Here is an 18,501-nt window from a genome sequence, read left to right as displayed (position 1 = left end):
CCGGAGCGTTGCTTCCCGATGATACATTAGAGGAGTACTGGTAAAAAACAACCGTAAAAAAGCACTCCACACCATGACTGTAACGATTAGAAGACTGCACCGGGGACATCCTCCGTCGACGGCGGGACATTATGCAGGGTCCCAGGCGCTGGCGGCAAGTGGCGCTGCCGGTGCGCAGCAACGCAGCAACAATCCGGACAGTAACGGCGAGGAGGATGGAAGTGCCATGTACACGCCGTTCCCGAAGCACGTGCCGTACCCGAACACGGAGCAAAGCTCGGAGCTGATGAACGAGCTGTTCATATTCGGCTTCACCATCATCGCCAGTGCGACACAGTTTTTGCACCTGTACCGGTCCGTCTGGTGGTTGCCGAATTCGTACAACCGGCAGGCGGTGGTAAGATTAGTTTTTGTGTTGAATTGAAGAATGCGATTAAAATGGACTTCATGTGTTTTGTAGAACTTTTACCTTATCGACTGGGATTTAGCCATCTTCATCGACATTATGGCGAGCCGGCGGCTCCTGTACTGCTGCATCCTGAGGTGCATCGATGCCAACTGCCCGGAAGCGTACGCGGACGTAAGCAAAAAGGTGGCCAAGTACACGTTCCTTGCGTTTGTGCTCGCGTCCTTCGTTGGCTGCGGCACGCAGATCTACCAGAAGGCGAGCTACATCCATCTGTTCGTGCTGAGCTACCCGCTGGTACTGTACCTGATGATATTCGGCCTCAATCTGGAGCAGTTTCTGCGCACGATCGTCGACACCGAGCCGAACTGCATCAACGGGATGCCGCTGCACAGCTGCTCCTCCAGTGCGGGCGCCATCCGGACCGAGATCGACGCACTGCGGACGGACTTTAACGCACGCTGCAAGCAGATCGTCTTTACCTCGCTGCTGAACGCGTACTACGCCGGCTTCGTGCCGTGCGTGCTGGCCTCGAAGCATCTGTACTACAACAACTTCTGGACCACGCAGCATCTGGCGTGCGTGTTTGTCGGCGGGCTGACCATGTGCGTCACGTACTGCTTCCCGATGCGGTACTGTGACGTGTTTCACCGGGCCGCACTGCATCTCGGCCAGTGGCAGCGGGTTAGCAATCGGTCGAACAGCGTGCCGACGTACACGTGGTCGAAGACGAACATCTACCCGCACGGGACGTACGTGCGGCACATGGGCGAGGTGTACCGGTCGGTGGGCTACTGCACATCGGCCGTACCGGCCAACACTAGCCATTATAGATTTTACGTAAGTGGCGCCACAATGTAACGAAGTTGTGTCAAGCTAATCCGCGAATGGTTTCTTTTTCTTTCTGCCCTCTTTTGCAGGCCATTTTCAGCAACCATATCGTGATCTATCTGACACTGTTCGCTGTGCAGATGCTGCTGATAGTGCTGCAGCTGGCCATATTTGCGCTCACCCCGGAGTGGCAAAACGTGCTCTCGGTGGCGTTTCTGTTGCTGATCAACTTTTTCACCCTGTTCCGGATCGCCCGGGACTACTTTATCGCCCGCCGGATATACGCCAACGAGCCACTGTACCTCGGCATGCGCATGCAGTAGTGCGTGGAAGGCCCTCACACATCTCAGCTCAGTTTCTTCAGTTGCTCTGAGCAGCCGCTAGCCGGGCGGTTGTAATTTATTGAACTAACAACTATGAACAATCAATACACGAACTCTAAGCGTTACGAACGAAATTTGCACAATCTGCCGGTAGCGATTCCTAGCTGCGCTTTGTTGCGTCCGAATGGCTGGCCGTGTCGGTGGGGCCACTTCCACTAAGCTCGAGGCTGGTCTGTAGCTCCTTCAAGCTACGATTGCCATGCTGCAGCAGCATCTTGATCGCCAGCTCGTCCGTTTGATTGCGATTGTTGCGAAAGTCGGCCCGCGCCCAGTCACGCAACTCGCGCCGGCTGCTCGCGTCCGGCACCTGGCGGATAGTGCGGAATATTGTCCGGTAGAGTTTGAGCACCTCCTGCCGCAGCATAAACTGTGGGAAGAAAATAGCAAGCATGGTAAGCAAAATGCTAAATGATCGTAGACCGGGCGCTGCGCTACCTGCTTCAGACTAAGTGCTGCCTTTGGAAGTTTCGACATTTGTTGTAAGGTAAGTAGTACTTAAATTACACTTTTAAAAGTTAAATAGACAGGTGGACTAGAATTATTACACGACTGTAAACATTTGAAAGCTTAGATTGCTGATAGCAATGGAAACAAATGCATTCTCTCGAAGGGACTTGTGTTTGTTGTGTTTTTGTTTTTGAATGTTGTCCAATCGATTGAAGGGACAACCCAAAGAACGAAATTCAATACTGGGCCTTCTTAGTGACGTCTGTTTACTGTCGAATAGTGGTGTTTATGTGTATTTTGGCGGTTGTTCAAGAATAGGCGGTTGTACGTTTTGTTCAAGATAATTCAAGTATTTTAATCACGTTTTATTGGCCGCTTTTTGAGGCGAATGAGACCAATTGGCTCAAAGTCTGTAAAAATAAACAAAAAAAGGGCGCTTGGGAGTGCCTTTTTAGTTATCAAGACTCTTATTTGTATGCTACAAACTCAACGTCGTGATAACTGACAGCCCATTCACGACTTCGCATCACGTCCAATTGGTTATTTTATTTATTTATTTATTTATTTATTTAAGCTTACTTATTACTGAAATGCTACTTACAATCATCTAATCTTGGACTCCTCGCAGAATTAAGTGATTAGTTGGAATGATTTGTTATACAACATTAAACACCCCTTATATTTTCATCTTTAGCATTAATACCCAAGTGCCACAAATCCACTAAACGGCCACTAAACGGGCTCTAAACGATCCAAGCTCTCAGCCTAAAAAGAAACTAAAAAGACTTCGTTTACCAGACGGTAAACGACTGATGCATTCTAAAATTAGCAAAAAAGTTTATGGCACCATCTGTTGGTGGGATAGCCAGCCAGTGAAGCTTTCTTTGGAATGTATGTTCCCTTTATTAGCAAGGGAATTTATTTTCCATTTGACATTCGATGTGTCAATTCAGTACAATTTGCTCAAAGAAATGTCAAATTAGAAATTAGCGTATCGCGAGTATGGCGTATATTGGGGAATCTGCATTTTTTTCTTTTTTTAATAGAGACTTTGAGCCGATTGGCCTCATTCGCCACGTTTATACCTGTATAATGATGAGTTGATAAAGCACTTTTGAAACAAACCTATATCTATTGAACAAACCAGTGAAGCTATCGGATTTTTTTTTCTATGGATATTTGATTTTCCAGTCGTTTAAGCTTAATCCGTGGCGCTTGAGTAATTTCAGGATCCTAATTAGTTGCTCATAAAACAAATTTTGTCCCTTTTGTATGTAAAATATTTTTTTCCAATGCTGTCATTTATTTTTGCTTATTTTATAATATTTACAATCTAAATCTGCAGCATTTTTTTACACAAACTTTAATAAATATGGCTCTTATTTATTGAACATTGGGTATGCATATTATTTTTATGCATAAGATCTTTTAAAAAGCTGACGTAACAAAAATCAATAACTATGTTACTATGTTACTCATATAATATGCTTTGTATATTTGTTGGTTAACAGGTTCAAATTTTATTCTAAGCTAACATAGAAATTTTTTAACATGCTGACATTTTTACACCAAGCAATATAAATAACAAAAAATAAAAAATAAAATAAAAAGCTAAAATAACAGCTCAACAACTTTCGAAGAAAGTGTTTAATTTTTATCCCAGCACACGTGCATGCGCATTGCCCAATGTGCAGGCCGTACGTTCCACCGCATGGACGGTGGCTGCGTACAAACCGGTACCAACTTCCCATTCGTGTTTGGAAGCGCGCGAAGTGCACACGAGAGTCGCAGCGCACGCTGGCGCCGTGTGTTGCGTGACGATTTGCAGTGTGTTTGTATTTTGTGTGCTTGCTGCGAGTGGTAATTTCTTTTCAAATTAAACATATCATGTTTGTTTGTAAAGCACATATGTAAATTTAACTGTTTATTTTTAAATGCGATTATCTAAAAGTTGTGAACTTATGCAGTGATTACACATAGGTGAAGAGGTTTACAATACGTAAAAATAGATAAAAGTCCGTTTTGATGTGCATAGTCATAAAAAAGGTTGAATTTAACCGGATTTAGTAATGAAAATTCAACACAATATCCTGGCACCCTTTCCGTGGATCAGAACTCGACAAAACGCCTACCAACCAGAGTTTACCAACAGCTGAAAATGAAACCTGATATCTGAGCTTTGTGTACACCAACCCGATGGTGAAGGTGTTCTTGATCATGTCGCGGTTGTGGAAACGATTTTTTGTGCTGTGTGATTGTGTTTTTATAGAAAAGAACGCTGGACATTTTTAAGGGTGCCTTCCTTCCTATCAGATCCGTAAGATAAATCCGCATTCTTTGCCCGTACGTGCGGTAGTTGCGAGAAATGTTTTGCAATTTATTAAACAAACACGCTTGTAGCCGTTAGACATAGAGATGAATTCAATGTGAAAATAGGAAATTTTTGATACGCGTAAAGAACGATTAAACCATTTATTTAAACATGGTCCACACATGGTGCAATGATGCAAACGATATAACAGATCATCCCATTCCACTCGATTAAAGTGGCATCCGATGAGTTTCCGCCCATTGCTCAACGTTGCTTTCATGCGCCGTAAACACAGTGCGGCGGTTAGGGATCAATTTCAATCATTAGCATACCAATCTTTCTATCGAACGCACGCAGGCTGGATGGTTCGTGCCAAAAAGGGTGCTTGTTTACGTTTTTCCCATTTTTCATCGCATATCACATCACACGCGGGACTTTCTTCCGCATCTTTCGGGGGGTGGGGGGCGTGGAGTTTGCAGGCGTGTTTGATATAAAAATACCTTCACCGACCGATTTGATCGCGGCGATGTGCTAAAAATATTATCCTAAAAAAGGGAGAAACTGCTCAGGAAGAAATTAAAATGGGGGAAACCGTCTTGGAGCAGAGAGCTGGTAGAGGCGGTCGTACAATGTTGCCATTCCTGTGAATATATTTATTAACATGTAGAAAAAAGTGGCATTAAATTTAGAGTGGATTTATAAATAGACGAAGGAGTAAATATCTCTCGCGAAACGTGAAATATTGCTATGTGAGCTATGCTCGGTGCCAGTGCGAGTGTGTGTGTATGTGAGTTAAAGGGTCACCGAGACTCTGAAGGTGTGTGATATTAAATTTGGCTGATTGGCCAACTGCAGCTGAACACGTTTATAGTGAAAAGAGTTTGTAAATTAAGACAGATTTTTTGTGCGATGAGTCAATTATGACACAAATTTGTAATGAAATAATTTAAATGTATTTTTTCCGTGCTTGTTTCCTAGTCGACTGCAGTAAAAAAGCAGTGAAATTTGCTGAAATTAAGTGAACAAAGTGTGTGTCCGGAAAATCCCCCTGAGGAGAAAGCATTTGAAAATAAACAAAGAACCAAAACCTGGGAAAAATTGGTAACGTTCTTCGCGAGTGGAGTGAAATCATTGCGCAGGGGGCCCCCCGGTCTGATCCCGCGTTGCCGTTTGCCGCGTGTATCGTATGACATGGGAGGAATTTGGTGGCATGTGAGCGGGATCATATTTCGTCGGGTGGTACGGTACGCGCACAAAGAGGAACCACTGCGCCACTATCACCTTCCCTGCTGGTAGGCAGGCAGAAGCGTCTGACACTGGTCAGACAAGAATTTAACATAAAATCGCGTGATAGAAAAAAAACGACTGCTTCCACGTGGTGTGCATTTTGCGCGCAACTGTGTGTGTTTGTGTGTGCTTGTGTAACTGTGTCGTGTGTGTGCGTGTAATGCAACCCTAAGCAACGAGTGGGTTACCATGGCGACGGCATCATCTTCGGCGAGCACGTCACCGCCGCGGATAAAGGTGAAGAAGGAAATCTGTACCGATAACGACACGATCAAGGTGAGTGTGGTGGGAAAATTGGGCCAGAAAATCGATCCTGATTGAAAATAAACACGCAATTTGTTGCGGGGTGGTGTACGGTGGCCTTGCTAGTGCGCCACTGCTGGTCATTTGAGCCCGTTGCATTGTGCAACGGCAGCAGGGCAGTACGTCACCCTGGTATCGTATTTCATCGGCACGCGTGCTTCGGGTGACACGCGGAAGAAGAAAAAAATCGATACCAATCGATCCGGAGGGCCGTTTTTCTTGACGATTTATTTTTAAGCGCAGAAAACTTAACCCGGTGGAACGTGTTGCGTGGTCGGTAGAGAAGGATATTACCGTAATTAATAATGAGAATGTTTTTTTTCTAAACTTGAGTTGAAAACTACAATTGGATAACATTGTTTAAAACAGACCATGAACAATGTTCTTTTGCTTCATTGCTACTTTTATCAATTTTGAATTGAAATCATTCATTTTGTGATGAGCAATAATTCGCCCTGTCCAGCGGAGTCAAACACGTGCGTTGAGAGGAAAAATTTAAAATAATTTAATGTCATTAATAATTTGTTAAAATTCAAACCATCTTCTACTTTGGAACAACAATCGTTGTCGGTCAAGGCCTGTGGTCTGTAACACTAATGGGGATGGCTTTCAATGACTAATTGATTACTCGTGGCAGGATAGTCAGTTATACGTCTGGGGACACGGTCCATTCGGGATTTGAACCCATGACAGGCATGTTGTTACTGTCGTGCGAATTGACGACAGTACCACAAGACCGGTCCGAAATTCTAAACAACAGATACTTTTCAGGCGCTAGAAACACTTTGTGAACTTTTTGGTATACTGTAGAATTGTTAAAAACTGCTAAAGGAATCACGATCCGATTACGATTAAAACGTCAATTATTGGACTTGACAACAAAGAATTGAGCGTTATTTCTTCGGCATTTAGTGATCTTGCTTGCTTGCTTATTTGTCTGGAGACTTTGGGGTCTAGCTAATTCAGCTAATTTAGCCCTTTCTCAGTATCATTCTGAGCATCTTACTCTCGAACGCGGCTCAGAGGGTTTCGTCAGATTGGAACAGTGTCCATGTCTCAGAGGCGTATGTGAGTACCGGTACTATGTAGGTGCTAACTAGTCCCAGCCTGAACTGATTTTTCAGGCTGTAGAAAGATCGATTGACAGTCAGCATCCTTGCGTGCAATTCAGCTGTCATGCTATTCTCATCGCTAACCTTTGACCCAAGATAGGTGAATTCTGGTAGGGTCGCTGATGTTACGAATGTGTATTTGGTCTTTGACTCGTTTATCTGCAATCCGAGGTTCTCTACCACCTGCTCGATCCCTTGGAAGGCTTCTGCTTTATAGCCAATGATGTTTACATCATCAGCGTATGCCAGGATCTGAGTTATTGAAATCTCGACCCTCGAATCGCGGATGGCCCTCTCTAGCGCCAGGTTGAATTACCAATCCCCCTGGCGCAGAGCTTTGGTGGTAGCCAAAGGCCCTGAGAGTTTTCCATTCATCTTCGTTGGTCATAGTCGTTCTAACTAGCCTTATCAGTTTAGTCGGAATTTCAACAATTTTACATCCATACAAACATTCAATCCATTCTGAATGCGGATGTGAGTTTGACAACACTGGAATTAAGCCCATTTAGCGCTGTATGTGCAAAAAGTGGCGCTGAAATAGACCTTTTTCGATTTTGGGTTATGTGACCGAAATTGTAATCACCAGGAGCGTTCCAACTCCTGTTTGGTCCTTTATATCTCTTATATTTTAATTATTCCCACAAAAGAATAGACTTAAAAACGAGTGGGTAAAAAGCCCGTAGTAAAGTTAATTTAAGTAAATTATAGTTTGATACCAAAAAGAGAAAATTAATAGAAGACGTATTCTAGCTGTATTATAATGTCTAAATTGTCCATCAAAAACGAATATTTTGTCACAAAAGTACGAAAAAACATGCTTAGCGTCACGTAATCGATAGCTTAATCCTGTTTTCTCCGTTCTGTTCTTTGTTTATATGAGCTGAGTAGCCATTACTTCCCAATTATCCTGGATCTGTTTTTTTTTTTGGTTTACGTGGATAATGTTTGCTAACATGTCCTGGTAACGGTTCAGCTGAGTTTGTACGCCTTACGTCAGCATAGCGCCTGGTATGGTGAAGTGAACCGTCCGGGTTACCTATTCGGTTACATCGGACAAAACCGCTAGTGTGGAATTGCAATTGGAGCTTGCTGCCGTAGTCCTTGCCCGCCCCAAAAACGGGACGCACAGCACTATCCTTACACAGTGGATGCGAATTCTCGAGCGCCTTGATGTATGAAACCGTACCGTAATCGTACCGGTTAGGGCCAGGGATGCTCGGGTGTCTCTGGTTGGTAATTTGACCGCTACCGCTGGACAGGCATGAGCCTGAGGTGATGCATAGACATGGTGCTGCGTTTGATGGGTTGACGGGTAGAACACCATGAGGAACTATGAGACTTAGAGACAGGGACATTGGAAAAAGGTAAATGAGACAATACGATACTTGAAATAAATAGCATTTACATCATTTATTAAATTTATGTCATGCCAATTGTGTCTTAATTAGACAAATATTGCTTATTTAATAGAATGCTTGCGTCCTTGGGTTATCTTTGTTTGACAATGTTCATTACTGGTCTGGTGTCATATTACGATTTTCCGTTCATTTTCCTGCCTTCGTTCGTCCGTTCGTCCTAATAAGATCAGCTTACCAGTGTCGTGTACAATGGTGTGTGGTAGAACATTGTGCCTTTTTGCAAACCCGACTTGGCAAAGAGTTTCGCATCGCTTGATTTATTGGGAGCAGCATTTAGAGAACGGCATTTAATTCCGACATTTTTCGTGCTGCACCGGCCCCTTAACGCTGTACTGTATGGTGCCCTTTTCCCGTGGGAGAAGCAACAAGTAGTAACGAGAGCACAGCCCATCCTCCACACACCACCCTACCCGCTACTAAAAAAAAAAAAATACAGACACACACATTATCACGAACATCCTACCAGACTTTGATGCAATTTACCGCGGCTTATATTTAGTCCTTCTCGCCGTCGTCGTCGTCGTGGTCGGATCAAATTAACCACAGTGGGGCGGGCGAAAGGTTTGTGCACACAGGGCGGGTTTTATCTTCCCCAGGCACCACGAGACACCACCACGAGGTAATGATACGTGGCAGTGCGCCGTCCCGTAAGATAGACGAACCTACTGGGCCCCGAGCGACGGCGATGTGCCTTGTGAAGTCCTCTACAATTTCAAACGGTCGGGTTTAGCTGCTGCACACCTGCCGTTGTCAGTTTCACGTTTTTTTTGGTGTAGCCGGAGAGAGAGAGAGAGAAGGGGTTCACAGGCCGCGTGTTTGATCGCTATTACCGCACCACGCTGCACGATGCCTTTTTGACGCTTCTTTCGAGGATCATTTTCACTGGTCGAAAGGTGCGAATACACGAGTGTGTTGTGGAGTGTTTGTTGATGGGTTGCTCATTAATAATTTGGCCCAAGCATGCGTCCATGTACATTGTCGTGTGCTGTACCGGGTTAGATTAATTTATTGGATATCAAAGCAATTGGAAAAGGGCACCGGGGAATGATGACATTGTTGCTGAACAACCGCATGGATCATGGCGATCGTTTACGTGTATTTTTAGTCCCTGGGAAAAGGGTCTATTTTTATTTATTTTTTTAAATTACATTCAAGTCGTAAATAATTGTAATTTAAATTCATGTTTAATTTAAATTCATGACATGTAAATAATGTTATATCTTATACTTTTATTCATTTTTGGATGGATTGCCGATCATTATTTTGGAACTTTATATGACATAGTCATTTTTAAACCTTCATCTCCCCAAGATAGTGCCCCCATAATGTGACACTCGAAATGAAATGGCTAAACACACAAAAACCATTTAAAACCGTCACGGCCGATCAGCAGCCGCGATTGAAATGGCTATCCATTTCCATAATTTCCGCACGTGAAATAAAACACGCAAACATAAATCCATCGTGTCACGCTCATTCACTTTCTATCCGTGTGTGTATGTGTGTATGTGTGATGGAAAACGCGGCTCCACGCACGGGGTTTTAGCTTACCGTGTGACATCCCCTCCCTCCCCGTTTGCAGCGCGAGCTTGTAATAAATTTGGACACGGACTCTCGGCCCTCGGCAGGTTTCGATTTCTATTTCAAAGACAGTTTCCCGGCAGTGCTTTGTAGTCCGCTCGTCTCCTGCGTTCTGTGTGCCAACACACGCCCGACACAAGGCGTGGAAATTTAAGACGTTTTCCTCTCGCGTAGTCGCGTGTGTGCAGCGTGCAGATTTGGACACAGAAAAATTCGTTTGGAGGCGCGTGAAGGTGTGCGCGAGTCTTTTTCGATACGCTAAAAAGCAAACTTATTTGGTTCGGTCGATCTGGTGAAATAGTGAGAAGCTGGGAAGTTTGGGCATAGGAGTGGGAGTGGGACAACAAAACTCAACCGTTTGACGTTTCAATGATCATGGCGTTTGTTTGATCTTTCATTGCTATGATTTGTGTGAAAGATCTGCAGTGCCATGCATGACGCAGATGAGAAAGAGTTGGTTTGATAACAAAAATTAGTGAATTTATTTTTATTTAAATTAAAGTTTCATTTTATTGCAGTAAAACATCGAGTAGCTTAGTTTTACAGAGCTTTTGGATTTTGGTTATTTTTCATGTCGCAAGCCCGTCCCTATACTGCAGCTTTACATCTGATCGGTCTTTCGCTCTATTTTTATGACGTTTGTATAAAAAAATGGACAAAAATTTTCGATTTTTCATGGATTATAAATTCTTATTATAAAGTATTCAACAATAGTATCCCATAAGTCACCAAAGAAAATTTGACAACTATATCAATCGATCTCCAACCGTGATGGCCAAAATCGTGGCACCTCGTGGCTTCTAAAACGGACTCAGTGTAGCAGTTTGTAACCTGTTCCGGGATCTACAACGTCTTGGCACTATTAGACAACAATCAGAGCATTGCAGAAAAATCCAATTCCAAATGGTCGACGATTCTTAGCGACTTGAGACTCGAAAGGAAAATGAAGCTGAAATAATTACCTTTCAAAATATGTTCATGCAAAGGAAATGATCTCGCTCAGTTTTGTTCTCTAAGGCTAGCCAAAAAAGTCACTTGTGCAATGATGAATAGCTCTCTCTTTCTCTCTCTCTCTCTCTATCTCTCTCTCTCTCTCTCTCTCTCTCTCTCTTGTTGGTCTACTCACGGTAGAGCACGATGGTGTGACATGGCCCGATCAACAATCATACTTCAGGATGCTCGGTCTCTGCCTGTAGCCTACCATCCATGTACACCTGACACCTGATCTCTGCATTTAACAATATGTGATGATGAATACCCGGTCTCGTAGTACACTCGTCTACTTGTACAACTTACCAACATACCCGTCATGGGTTCAAGCCCCAAATGGACCGTGCCGCCATACGTAGGACTGACTATCCTGCTATGTGTAATCCATAAGTCACTGAATGCCAAGCCCACAAGTGGTACAGGCAGGCCTTGACCAACAACGCTTGTTGAGCCAGCAGAAGAAGAAGGTGATGATGAATAACATTTAATTTAAAATTCAAACATTAGATGGTTCAAAGCATTATAGATGCGGGACTATTGAGCCAGTAGAACACCTTTCTGTATGAGGAAAATCTTAGATTAAAAAAAAGCATTTTGGGTCTTATTGTGGCCCGTGAGTGTAGTTAATTCCGTTGTTAACTTCTTCGCAAATTCATTTGTTAAACGATGGATATCAGAAATCTTTATTTTCTATTTATTAGGCTTATTGCCGAGATGTTAAACCTTACTTTGATTTTTTAGGTATTCCTTGTAGTTGGCGAACTGGAATATGGTTAGCGAATATCTTTGAGCGTCAAGCGGTCAAGAACATTATTATATTCCATTATTAACATTATTAAAACGGCTGTGTAATTTGTCTAATTTTTTTTCATATAACTTAAGAAATTACACTCCAAATTGCTTGGATTTTATGGATTTCTGAGACATTATTTTCTAGCGATTTTTCATCATCTCAATGGAGCTTAGGTTCTTTAAAGCTTCAACGTATTCTTGATCTATCTTTGCCTTTGGTTATGGTCTTTATTATAATTGCATGCAATCATACGTAGAATGACTTACACGTAACCGGCCCACCGCTGGCAGCAGGTAGCTTTATCACCGCGTGCCATGCCAGCACCGCATCGTACGTTACTTTACACTGTGATCACCAAGTCACTGAGGGCTTTTGGTTGCGTAGAGGTTTCTTTTACATCGCAACAAAGCCCGTCTTTTCCCGCATTGCGTTGCGCTGGTTTACTTTTCCCGCTGACAATTGTGTCCTGTTGTTTGACTTGTTTGTTTCTTTTTGGTCTCTCTCTCTAAAGTGTTTATGTGTCTGTGTCTGTGCATTCCCACTGCTCAAACTCATCAGGTATCATTTTTCACCAACCCGCCAACTGGAGTCCCCGGCAAATGAGGTGAACCATCGGTTCGTTAGCGGTTGACAAGCAAAACGGGCTAAGAACGGCTACATGCATGAAACATGGAAAAAGTAACCTACAAAACAATTGTCCCGAGTAATGACGGGTCAACGAATTACCCGGGTCTGGGCCGATGACGATGACGATCGGTCAACCCAAATTCCCCCCCACCCGGCTTCACAATCGGCTGTTCAGCGTCTATAGCGGGTCGTCGAAGGAGTTGCAGGGTTGCAAAAATGCTGCAGCAAATGGTAAAACCGGCTGAAATTGAATACTATCCCTGCTCCGTCCGCATACTGCTGTGAATCAAATTGACAAGCGGCACCAGTGCAAGGGTTAGTGTGATAAAAAATAATGATACAAAACAACAGTACAACCGATTCAATTTTAACGTTTTTTTAGAAGGCAAAAAACACAACTATACACGTAAATGAATGAATAGCGCAATAAATCGATCTTGCAGATTTTATTAATTTTACCATCAATTTTCAACCAAATCAATTGGTTCGATTTGCGCTACAAGAGGAAAAAAATCTGCTTATCACACACTCACCCCTTTGTCGCTAAGGGCGGTGAGGGAACGAACGGTTCCAGAGATTTTCACTGTGATCGTCGGTGTAATGTGATACTGTTTTTGCATTTTTAATTATTTCTGTCGCTGTACGTGCGTATGCGGTTATCCTTCCGTCTTACGAACTCCAATTATTGGGCTGTCCGTTCGGTGACCACCGTTAAAGCCTACTGTACTGGTTAGTGTTGCATCTTTTTGGGAACGATGAACTTATTTTTTCAAGTTGCTACCAACGGGTCAATAAATTACTGTTGTGTGGCTACCACTATCTCAACATCTTTTTACATCTCCATTTCATGCGTTACGACTGCACTGGAATGGGGATTGTTTTCACAGCGTTACTCTTAGGGAGAATGCCAATAAGAAGCATTTTTGTAACTTATGACAAACAAATTTGGCATTGCTTAGCTTTTAGCTGAAGGACCTATTTACAGTTTCTTCTTCAAACCTCAACAAAATTGGTTCCCATGCCCCTTACGTTAACCCTACCAAAATGTGACGTGACTGTGTCGCGCAACGGAACGGGACGGGAGACGTGATCCATGCTGGAAACGATGGCCGGCGCACGGTGAAATGATTTGCTAATTGAAATGCGATCCAGTGCGAATGAAGTCGGCAGTTGATAACTTGATATTCCAGCAGCTACACGGCACTACAGGGACCGGGAGGACAGGTCGCCCATACAGGTCGCCCTGGAACTGGAGCGTGCTTGCAGCGACAGTGCGAAGAAGCCGGTCGTGATTACCTGGTTAATTTTGGACTTTTTCTTTTCTTGTTACAAGTTTCACAAGAGACTCGTTACCACGCAGTGGTGTCGAATAACGGGGCCGTTTTGTGAAGATTAATTTATACACACAGCTGTCGTTTGAGTAATATCGCTAAGTGAAACTCCGATACGGCCATTTCTGTTACACTGTTAAAGTATTAGCGTGTCTTTGTTGTAAAATTTTTGTTTTAATTTAATAGAATTTCCCAGGAGAATACACTAAATTAGTGATCAATAAGTAAGGCAACAATTAGTTTTCCGATCACTTGTACCTTAGCTTACTTCATGTTGTAAATGTCTTATTGCACATGTTCTAATTACCTCAACTTGACAGGATGTTGGACTATTTGTATGTTAATCCCTAATCTGTAGAGCAATCACAAAAAATATAAGTAAGTAGTACACCAGATATCCCGCGGTCACATAGTGCAGTCCTCAACTCTTACGTCTTAATAACATGCCCGTCATGGGTTCAAGCATAAAATGGACCGTCCCCCCGTAGCAAGGAATCACTATCCGGTTGCGTGATCGGCATGTCCGTATAGGACGTTACTCCAAGTAGAAGATGAACCAGACATTAGAAACTTAGCGGTCACTTAGAGACCTTAACCTACTGTAGGAATGAAAGAAACGCTTCGCAAGATACTATATGCAGCCTACAGAATAGTGCAAAGCTTCGAGAAAACCATATATAGACCATGTTTGCTTACTTATCAGTAACCTCCACAGCTCTACATTTAGTTTCGCAGCTGAAGTATCTGGTAGAAATTACCTCACCAAGTAAACTTCGTTCAACCCTTGTGGATGAAACGAAAAGACTACCGGTACAGGACGAGCCGAATTAAATACAGATTTGTAAGGTTATCGTATGATAAAAAGATATTTTTACTGAAGCATTTACCTACAGCAAGGTTTCTTCTATACATTCAACAAGGGTTCCTTGAAAAGGAAATCGTCCTTCTAAGCATCTTTCTTTCGAAGCTTCTTCAAGAGAGTTTCTTCAAACTAATGCAGACAAAATTTGATGGGACATGGTCCTTTTTAGTACCACCATATTCTATTCCTTTTATAATAACAAGTTTCTTAACGTTGGCAAAATGCAACAAACTTAGTTTGTACAAAGTGTTGCTCTCTTTTAAAGTTTCGTGCTGCGTTGCCTAGAACTTTGCGCGCTCTAGGATCAACGTCACATTCTTGCTGCTACACGGATCGGAAAATTGTGATCCTAAACTCATCGCCTACCGTTCCAACCTAGCAACTAGACCGTAGAACCAATATCGGATTCCTGTTAGCCGCATAGTTGCCAAAGATGACGAACGACGAACGCAGGCGATGATGATGATGATGATGCTCCGAAGTATTCGCTCGAATCGGTCGCCCGATGCACATCGCTCGGTATCGCGTTACCGCCAGCAAAACAGTTTGGCCAGGCGGAGAAAAAAGAAACCCGGAGCTCTCTTGGGTTTGGTTTAGATTTTCCATCTATTACCATCGGGTCCTCTTTTGGTTGGTGCTCGAACCCGGCCGAGGGCGGTGCAAATTGAAAACATATTTTCCACACCATCAGACCACTGGCTGCGTTTTCAGACGAGCACGGGTGTGTGTGTGAGCGCACCTCGATACTAATAGTGTTCGGTAAAAGACACGCATGCGGATACATTTCGTGCACACGTCAAAAGTTGAGCGAGAAGCGTGAGCTTTGGAAAATGCATCACGGGAACGGCGCCGCAAGGGTTTGGGTGTGAGCGGGTTGCTGGCTGGGTGTTTGGTTTCGGATGAACGAAGGTATCACATTCCGGTAGTCCGGTGGAGAAGTGGAACTTCCCAGGATTAAATAATGAGCGTGGTTAGGTTAGGGTTGGGTGGAACGCGGCACGCGGGGAGCAGATCTTGGGCCAGCCGGTCGAGGCGGTTCCTCGTTTCGGTAAATGAGACATTTCAAGGTGTAGAGTTACACCTGGTGCTCTAGCTCTTGGAACCCATGATCTCTGTCGCTTCGCTCACTCCCGTGTACGGTGCTCGTGTGCGCTATTGTTCCCGGGCGCGATGAATGTGACTAATGATGCTGGACAGTCATTAGAAGGCTGGTCGAACGTCTGCACGGCCGTGCCGCTGTACAGAGCCCTGCGGAAGGATGGAATGGGATTCGGGTTGCAGCTACGCATCGGATCCTGGTACCGGTGATCTTTCGTAATGGTTATCATCAGTTTGCGTTGCAAAGGAAAGGAATCTCTTGAAGATGCTTTCGGTTTCTTCGTAGCCATATAACAACATCCCATCTAAGTCTTACGCTTGACGGTGCTTCGTTATGTGTTGTAGAAGACATAACCTTTAGAACAGCTAAGAAGCGCCATTCCAGGGTGTTGTGGAGTGTTACTTGAAGGGTTGATCGATCATATACTAGTCTCATAATGTATGTAGAATCTCGAAATGTTTTTAGGTCGTTATTATTCCTTAGTATGTTTGTCGTGTTGATTCCTTGAACGGTGGCAAATACCATTCTATGAAGTTGGTTGAACGCTTTCTCAAATCTGAGAGTTCATTTCAAATCGGGCTTCAAATGAGCTCCCTGTAAAGATTATAATTGCTATGTGAAACTCTGGAGAGAGTCGAGGAATAGTGATGAGACTGATGTAGTCCAAACTTTGGTTAAAATGCTGTACTGGAAGTTCCTCTATATTATTAGATCGTCTAGATCTAGATCGTCTGGAACTAAAATATCCAATCCAATTTTCCAAGTATGTAATATTCATAAATATTCTTAAAATTGGGAGCATGACCTCTGACATTTATCCGCTCAAAGTTACTATGGAAATTCATTACTTGAGTCTCACTGCATGTTGATTAACTACAGTTGTATTGTTCTCCATACATGTTTAGTACTGTTTGGCTGTAACCTGACAGCCGGTTGACTGAAACCAACTCGCAAAACAATAAGGAAGGTACTCGTGCAAAATCGTGCTCGTCTCGCTAGTAGATGCCACATTCGCGCGCGCTAGCGAACGATCCTTCAATCGAGCGTTGCCCCTTGGGCGTAGTAGTAACCTGACGCGACAATCGGCCGAAAAGGGGAAAAGGGGCAAACCGTCATCAACGACGCGAAACACATGGTTTATGTTGGTGTACGGTAATGAATACAGAAGAACTCTAAACCAGAAAAGCGAATGGGGAACGTTTCATATTACACGCGGCCCCCACAGCCAGCCGGCGTGTGCAGAAGCATGGGAAATTTGCATCGTTCGCGCATGCAGCTCGCTAGAGAGCTAGCGTGTGGCGGTTTCTATACATCTCAAATAATTAAACTTTTATGTGTAAAATACAGTTCCAGTAGTTGAATTTGAGAATTTGACAAAATCGCTCTTTTCCGGCCGTACTGATTCGCTCGGAATCAGATCGCGCATCAGTGTCTCACATGTCTAGCAGATCCTCGCACTGTGATAAGGACTTGTGATATTTGTGTGCTTTTCCGACCTTCTTTTGCTCTGACACGGACAGCCTCCGGAATGCGCTTCGGATCCCGTTTTCGAGGAATTGCGCCAAAAACAAACTCATCGCATGGCGAATGCGCTGCTCGGTTACCGCTGCCAAAAAAACGCGAACGCGGGAATCTCTGTGCTTGGTTGCATATCCGGTTACAATGATTTTTATCATCCGATGGAAGGGAAGTTGTTTATGTGTCCGCGCGTGTGTGTGTGTGTGTGTGTGTGTGTGTGTGTGTGCGCGCACGTGTGTATGTGTGTGTGGGTTTGCGTGTATATATTTTGTTGTTGCTGCTGCTGCCGGTTGCGTTTCTTCCGCTGGCTGTTGTGCGGACGGGGTTTAGATTTTTGGGCCGTCGCTCTTCATCTTCGATGGGTTTCAGTTTCGAAAAGTTCTCGCCTTTCTCGCCAAACCCCGAAGACGAACCCATCTGCACTCGCTACGCCATGTTGGGGTGGTCATGGGGGGTGGTGGGTGGTTGCAGGACGAAGGCTTCAGTATGGTTCCGGTTACGCGCCGCACTGAAACGACCGTTGGCAGTGAGATGGGAAAGCAGGCAACGATATCCCATGCACGGGTCATGCTGCTGCTGCTGCTGATGATGATGACGAGCTGGGAGGTTTTGCAATGGGGTGGGACGATGGAGGGGAAAAGGGGTGCGGCAGGGGTGGGTGGGTTGTTATTGGAGACGAGGGCGAATTCGTACGCTAAAATAACACATAATTTTCAAACGTTAAAACATTATTAAGCAACTCGAAACCGTCGCTCGAGTATCGAATTTGAAACCAACCCGGTCTGGGCGACCCGGCGTTTTGGAGGGGGGATGGGTCGACGGGTCGGGGGAATGGCTTCAACGTCATCAAACTGTGCGTCCATGAGGCAGCAATAATGTGGTGATGGTGGCCGGTTAGTACACTGGACTCCAGTGGGGCCTCTTTTCTTTTGGGGTGTTCTATCCACTATCGGAAGGATCTGGGGGGACAAATCTCGTGTGAGGGTGTGTGTGTGACAAAAAAACTGTTATAATTTGTTATATTAAATTAAAATTGAGTTCTATTTATATAAGATTAATTAGTCTTTTTTCGATATTCATAAATATATTTATTCTAGAGATACGTTTTCAATTTTTTGTAAGTTGTTATAACTATTATAGGGCCCCTTTCCGTTTTCAGATCAAAGACTGAAATTTCAGCCTGTCAAGTGTTTGGATTGTAT

General features: G+C 43.9%; 3 protein-coding genes across 4 annotated transcripts in view; 2 read left to right on the top strand and 1 right to left on the bottom strand.

Moving 5' to 3' along the window:
- Window positions 1–73: 73 nt before the first annotated feature.
- On the top strand, window positions 74–1,694 carry LOC1280831 (transmembrane protein 39A-A). Its single transcript, XM_320698.4, has 3 exons — window positions 74–397; window positions 461–1,246; window positions 1,327–1,694. The coding sequence occupies exons 1-3, from the start codon at window positions 74–76 to the stop codon at window positions 1,558–1,560; spliced, it is 1,344 nt and encodes a 447-aa protein (XP_320698.4). The 3' UTR covers window positions 1,561–1,694.
- On the bottom strand, window positions 1,589–2,277 carry LOC1280832 (LYR motif-containing protein 2). The gene is made up of 2 exons (XM_320699.4): window positions 2,056–2,277; window positions 1,589–1,987 (listed from the first exon to the last, which is right to left on the bottom strand). Exons 1-2 carry the CDS (start codon window positions 2,092–2,094, stop codon window positions 1,721–1,723), a joined length of 306 nt encoding a protein of 101 aa, XP_320699.3. The 5' UTR covers window positions 2,095–2,277; the 3' UTR covers window positions 1,589–1,720.
- Window positions 2,278–3,816: 1,539 nt separating this feature from the next.
- Window positions 3,817–18,501, top strand: part of LOC1280833 (phosphatase and actin regulator 4B) — a 33,449-nt gene continuing 18,764 nt past the window's right edge. For both annotated transcript variants that reach the window (XM_061655302.1, XM_061655301.1), the window contains exons 1-2: window positions 3,817–3,927; window positions 5,357–5,941. In XM_061655302.1, coding sequence (XP_061511286.1) covers window positions 5,855–5,941 — 87 coding nt within the window. In that variant the 5' untranslated portion in view covers window positions 3,817–3,927; window positions 5,357–5,854. The remainder of the gene's footprint in view (window positions 3,928–5,356; window positions 5,942–18,501) is intronic.

Source organism: Anopheles gambiae, chromosome 3, assembly GCF_943734735.2.
Source record: "Anopheles gambiae chromosome 3, idAnoGambNW_F1_1, whole genome shotgun sequence".
In the NCBI taxonomy this organism is placed as follows: Eukaryota; Metazoa; Arthropoda; class Insecta; order Diptera; family Culicidae; genus Anopheles; species Anopheles gambiae.
This window is presented reverse-complemented; position numbering and strand designations above follow the sequence as displayed.